Here is a 6,475-nt window from a genome sequence, read left to right as displayed (position 1 = left end):
TCCCGTGACCGGAGACGCCATAAAGCCGTAATGCCCCCCCACCAACCCGGGAAGCGATGAGCAGGGGTGGGCTGTGGGGTGTTCGTGGATGAATGCCGTGGGCCGGTGTTTCCGTGAATGGGCTCTTCTGGGCGGCGCCTTTAAATCCGCTCCTCCTCTTCCTCCCCTCCGAGCCTGCGGAGCCTCCTCAGCGTCCAGACCTCCGCTTCTTCTTCTTCTTCTTCTTCTTCTTCTTCTTCTTCTTTTCCTTCTCCTTCCTCCGCCAGCCTCAGTCGGGTCCCCTCGCCATGGACACCGGGAGCGGCGCGCCTGGCTCCGGGGGCGCGCCGGCACCGTGAGGGGAGGCGCGCACCGACCGTCCGCCTCCACCGGGACCTCCATGGACTGGAGCGACACCGGGACCGACGGCTGGAGGCGGCGGCGCCAAGTTCCCCGTGCGCGGCAGCGGCAGCGGCGGCGGCGGCGGCGTGTTAGGACGTGAATCGGACCTGCGTGTGCGTGCGTGCGTGCGTGCGTGTGTTGATCTCCCTCCTTGCACGCCGTGATTTTTTTTTTTTTTTTTTTTTTTTTTTTCCCTGCGAGATGTCACGCCAGCGGACCGGCGGATTAACGTTTCCCCGATGAAAATTACGCATGCGCGGCGGGACGCGGGGACCTCCACGAGCACCACGACCACGACGACCGTGATGATGATGATGATGACAACGAGCAAGAGCGCCGAGTGGCTGCAGGAGGAGCTGGAGTCCGGCGGCGCGGCGCTGCTGCTGCTGGACTGCAGGGCGCACGACTTGTACGAGTCTTCGCACATCGAGTCCGCCATGCACGTCGCCATCCCGGGCCTGATGCTGCGGCGGCTGAAGAAGGGCAACCTGCCCATCCGCTCCATCATCCCCAACAACGAGGACAAGGAGAAGTTCGCCAAGCGCTGCCGCACGGACGTGGTGCTGCTGTACGACGAGGCCGCCGCCGCCGCCGCCGCCGAGAGCGCGCCCGGCGGCTCCGTGCTCGGGCTGCTGCTGCAGAAGCTGCGGGACGACGGCTGCAAGGCGTTCTACCTGGAGGGTGAGACTCGTTTGGCGCGGACGCCGGGAACCGGAGGTTTCGCTCGGAGCCCGGACGGGCGTCCTGGCGCGCTATTACGCCGTTATTACACCGTTGTTACACTGTTATTACACTGTTAATACAGTGCTATTACACAGTTATTACAATTTTACTATTGTGTGTGTGTGCGTGTGTGTAAACACAACTAAGCGGCGGTTCGTGTTACCCAATGTGCTTCTGCTGCGACTTCTCCGTCCACCCCCACCCCCCACCTTCACTTCCGGTTTCATTCTAAAAAAAAAAAAACAATTCCTCGGTGGAAAAAAGCCACCCAGGTGAGTGGAGTGGTTTTGCCCCCCCCCCCCCGCCATGTTGGAGAAGGTATCTTCTCCCCTCCGCCGCCACCAGCGTGCTCCTCGTGCATCATCGTGGCGGCGCGGCGTGGAAGTCACAGCGCTCGGCCATTCACAAGGAAGGCGGTGCCGCTTTTTTTTCCTCAATGGAGCACATCTGTCCTCCCGCTGAGGTCCTCCTCCTCCTCCTCCTCCTCGGGTCTGACTCACGAGTGGCTCGGAGCAGGAAAAAAAGACAGAATAGCAACACCAGTGTGATTAGCCGCGTTTATTACAGTGTTATTACACAGTTATTACACGATAACGACATGTCGTCGCACGGTTATTACATTTTGTCGTGGTGCATTTTTTGACATGGATTTCCGCCCCTCCTCGCAGGCGGCTTCAACAAGTTCCAGTCCGAGTACCCCGAGCACTGCGAGACCAACCTGGACTGCTCCTGCCCGAGCAGCTCGCCGCCGGCGTCGGTGCTGGGCCTGGGCGGGCTGCGCATCAGCTCCGACTGCTCCGACGGCGAGTCGGACCGCGAGCCGGGCAGCGCCACCGAGTCGGAGGGCAGCCCGCCGCCCGGCAGCCAGCCGGCGTTCCCCGTCCAGATCCTACCGTACCTCTACCTGGGCTGCGCCAAGGACTCGGCCAACCTGGACGTGCTGGGGAAGTACGACATCAAGTACATCCTCAACGTGACGCCCAACCTGCCCAACATGTTCGAGCACCACGGAGACTTCAAGTACAAGCAGATCCCCATCTCCGACCACTGGAGCCAGAACCTCTCCCAGTTCTTCCCCGAGGCCATCTCCTTCATCGGTGAGTCGGCGGCGGGCCGTCCGGAAGGTCCTGTCGGAGCCGTCCGGCGCTTTTCCCATCGACGATCGCGATCTCTGGCCCGCTTGGGTCCCTTCTGTCGAGGTTCTCTGCATGTTCCTTCTCCCGTCATCTGTATTTCCTCCACGTTCTCCGTCTTCATCTCAGCCGCGATTAGCTCCTGCCCTAACAAACGCCGACTCTGCGTTTTTAGATGTGTAATTAACACCGTTATAACAGACGGTGTTTTTAAAATACATGCATAATAACATAGTAATAACACACAGTATGTTAATATATGTGTAATAACACTGTAATAACAAATTGCATGTTAATACATTGGATGTGTTATCAGATGTGTAATAACACTGTAATAAGAGACAGTATGTGATGTAAAACATGTTTAATTACATAGGTTGCTAATATATGTGTAATAACGGACAGTTTGTAATATAACACATGTTTTATATCACAGTGATAACACACAGTATGTTGATACATGTGTAAAAGCTCTGTAATAACAGAGCATGGCATAATTCTAATAATTCAGGATTATAACATAGACTGTTCATACATGTGTAATAACATTGTAATAACGGACAGTATGTAATATGACACATGTTTTATAACACAGTAATCACACACAGTATGTTAATACATGTGTAATAATACTGTAATAACAGAGAGTATGCACTATAAAAAGTGTTTTTTTACACAGTAATCACCCACAGTGCGTTAATACATGTGTAATAACACATTAATAACAGACATGATGCTAATATAATACATGTGTATGAACACAGTATGTGAATACATGTGTAATAACAGACAGTATGTGGTTATGATACCCATCCAATAACACAGTGATAACAGACAGTATATTAATCCACGTGTAGTTACATAGTAATAACAGACAGTCTGTTTACATACGTGTCTATGAATTATCCGGCTGTCTCAGTTTCACAGCCGATCGGCTAATCGATCAGCCAGTCCATTGATCCGCGGTCGAAGCCATAGACGGGCGTCATTATCACGAGAAAATCAGGAAGCGAGGCCGAAAAGGGCGCGTGTGAAAATGGACTCTTCTAGAAAAGGGTTTATGAGCCTGTATTTACTGTATTTACCATTACGCGAGAGCAAGGGGGGGTTTCTACTTTTATATTAAGACGGACGATTCTTCAGGGGCGCGGAAACGGTCGGGCCGGCTGACCTGGATACCGGCAGCGGTGCGAGGGTCGGGGCGGGGGGGCAGAATCACTTACCTCTGCTTCTAATGGCCTGTAGTGATGCGAGTGCAGGAGCCTGGAACAGACGGACGCCGGATGCATGAAGACTCTCAATAATGGAGGATGTTTTTTTTTTTTTTTTTCATTTCTTATTCAGGATTTTTTGCTCGAATTGCTAGAATGAAAGGACGTGAGAGAGAGAGGGAGGGAGGGAGGGAGAGGCTTACATGGAGTTGTTATTCTAGTATGGTGATGGAGGAGCAGAGCCTCCCCTGGTTGGAACCTGGTTCTCCGCGTTCTCCACGGGTTCTCCTGGAAATCGCATGGACTTCAAAATAGCAAAATCCTCGTGATTGACAGCCGATCATTTGATTGACAGCTTAAAACCCGCTTCACGTTTTGTGTACATAAATACCGTTTGAGTCCAGGACCAGGTGTGAGTCTCGCACCTGAGTATTGATTCGTGTCTTCAGTGCATTTCTGGAATGATTTAAATATTATTATTATTAATGATTAAATATTTATCATATTAAGTTGAACCAAAGGGGGTTTCCTCTCGTCAAACTGGATCCCGTTCATTCACTCATTCATCGGTGTCATGTGACCGGCGCAGATCCGGAACAAACCACTTTCTCCGAGTTACGGGGGGGGAGTTTGGACTCGGGCTCGATGGCCACGTTTTCGATAGCTGTCTTCGTGATGATGATGTTGAAGATCTGATCCTCTCTCTGCTCCCTCCGCAGACGAGGCGCGCTCCCAAAAATGCGGCATCCTGGTGCACTGCCTGGCGGGGATCAGCCGCTCGGTGACGGTGACGGTGGCGTACCTGATGCAGAAACTCAACCTGTCGCTCAATGACGCCTACGACTTTGTGAAGCGGAAGAAATCCAACATCTCCCCCAACTTCAACTTCATGGGCCAGCTGCTGGACTTCGAGCGCACGTTGGGCCTCAGCAGCCCGTGCGACAACCGTTCGGCGTCGCCGGCGCGCGAGCAGCTGTTCTTCACCACGCCGACCAACCACAACATGTTCCAGCTGGACACGTTGGAATCCACGTGAAGCTGCGGCCGCCGCGAGAGTCGGTTTCACTTCCTGTGGGGACGGCGGGCGTGTCCTGCCCGCGCCGGAGGTGATGGCGTTACGGGAGGCGGCGGCGGGAGCGGCCGCTTTTATGAATGTTTCCCTCCCGGTGGCGAGATGTGAGAGCAGTGGGCGGCGGCGGGGTCACCGCTGCCACGCCGCACGGACGGCTTTTCATTCACGTTTATCTTCAGAGGTGGACACCGAGGAGGCCGAGGACACAAACAGCTTCACACAAAGATCTGGACGCCGCGGCGCTCGACGTCGCGGCCTTCCACTGGGCGTCGGACCTGGGGATTCACCCAGAACAAAAAAAAAAACACAAAAATCTCACTCTACTGAATGTAGAGGTTTATTTAATTTTTTTTTTTTTTTTTTTGAAAACCAAGGAATTAATCCACATAAACAAAGTGTGTGTCCGTAATGTGTGTGTGTGTGTGTGTGTGTGTGTGTGTGCGCGCGCACGTGTGTGTGTGTGTATGAGGCCGGACGCCGTCCTTCGAATCAGTATGTATATGCATTTTTGTATATTTACGCACAAATCTATACCTTCTATACATACATATATATATATATCTATCTATATATATACGCAAAGGAATCAAAAGTAATCCAATCCAGATTGTAAAAGAACTACAAGTGGGGGGGGCACCTTGCGGAGATACTCTTGGTATTTTCTTCTTCTTCTTCTGTTGTTGTAGTTTCTTTTTTTGTTTGTTTTTTGTGTCTCCCCCCCCCCCCCCCTTTCCCGTGGGTCGGCGATGACCTAACGCAGTTTGCACAGCGGGCGACGCCGGCGACTCGTTGGCACTCGGTGCCGCGAGCCGGCCCGGATAAAGAGACATTCAGAGGAGGAGGAGGAGGAAGTGGCGAGGAGAGGAGGTCGGTCCCAGGCCGTGACCAGTCCTCGCAGCTGCTCGGGGTTAGCGTTAGCCGCCATTACCCAGAACCACCCCTCCCCTTCCCCGCCGCCGCGGGTTACATCACCTGCACGGGGTTAGTTGTCCTGTACTTTGGAGGGGGCGGAGCTTCAGGTGGGGGGGTGCTAACATTTATTAGCGACTTTACGGGCAGCTTATCTTAGCGACCTTTGGCTAAAGAAGTGCCTCCGTGCTCGATGGCGTCGCCACCGCTCTGGTTTCAGACCCGCGTACAGGCGGCGGTGGGGGTGGGGGGAGGGGTTGTCATGGCGACCTATCATGGCGCTCCTTGCGACAAGACTGCACTTATCTTAACAGCTTTTCATGGAGGTGGAGGTGGAGGGACACCACCCGTACCCTCAAAGAGAATCACCCTGAAGCCTTGCAGGGACGGGTGGAGGTATAGATTCTATAGATATAGATATATATATATATAGCACTAAGAGTACAGTGTTATTTTGTATACCTGAGCATGCTGTGGTACGTGATGCTCTCTGACTGGACTGAACCAATGGGTGTGTGTTGTGGGGGGGGGGAGCGGAGGTGGAGCGGACTGTTTCTTTAGCTGTTGCCGCCGGCGACGGCACTCGGTCAGGGCTCGGGGGGGAAGGTGAGCGGTACTCGGACCCCGTTCGCACGGTCGGCAACCGCGGTTGGGTTCTCGACGGCACCCCGGAACCCGCGCCTTAAATGGTTTCACCCAGATGTTCCTGCTCCCTGGAAGCAGGGAAACGTCCTGACGAACATCTGGTAGCCGACGCGGATCGGAAAACTACCCCAAAGCCGGGCCGTGGGGGGCCGGGCTTAGTGCGTGCGAGGCTGCGTGTGTGTGTGTGTGTATGTTTGTGTGTGTGTGTGTGTGTGTGTGTGAACAGGGTTGGTTCTCGCTGGCCTTATATAACCTTTCTAAACTTGTTCTAAAGCTGACTGTTCTTTGTATCTCACCTCTTGATTGGGGGGGGGGTCTTGTACACACACACACACACACACACACACACACACACATGCACGTAGACACACACATTTTTCTTATTCTGCAATACATCCACA

General features: G+C 53.5%; 1 protein-coding gene across 1 annotated transcript; it reads left to right on the top strand.

Annotated features, from left to right (window-relative positions):
- Positions 1-489: 489 nt before the first annotated feature.
- Positions 490-4,833, top strand: dusp7 (dual specificity phosphatase 7). Its single transcript, XM_086149671.1, has 3 exons — positions 490-1,062; positions 1,773-2,201; positions 4,168-4,833. The coding sequence occupies exons 1-3, from the start codon at positions 621-623 to the stop codon at positions 4,482-4,484; spliced, it is 1,188 nt and encodes a 395-aa protein (XP_086005797.1). The 5' UTR covers positions 490-620; the 3' UTR covers positions 4,485-4,833.
- Positions 4,834-6,475: the final 1,642 nt, after the last annotated feature.

Source organism: Fistularia commersonii, chromosome 7 (genome assembly GCF_037954325.1).
Source record: "Fistularia commersonii isolate RoL2024-O1a breed Wild chromosome 7, RoL_Fcom_v1.0, whole genome shotgun sequence".
Classification (NCBI taxonomy): Eukaryota; Metazoa; Chordata; class Actinopteri; order Syngnathiformes; family Fistulariidae; genus Fistularia; species Fistularia commersonii.
This window is presented reverse-complemented; position numbering and strand designations above follow the sequence as displayed.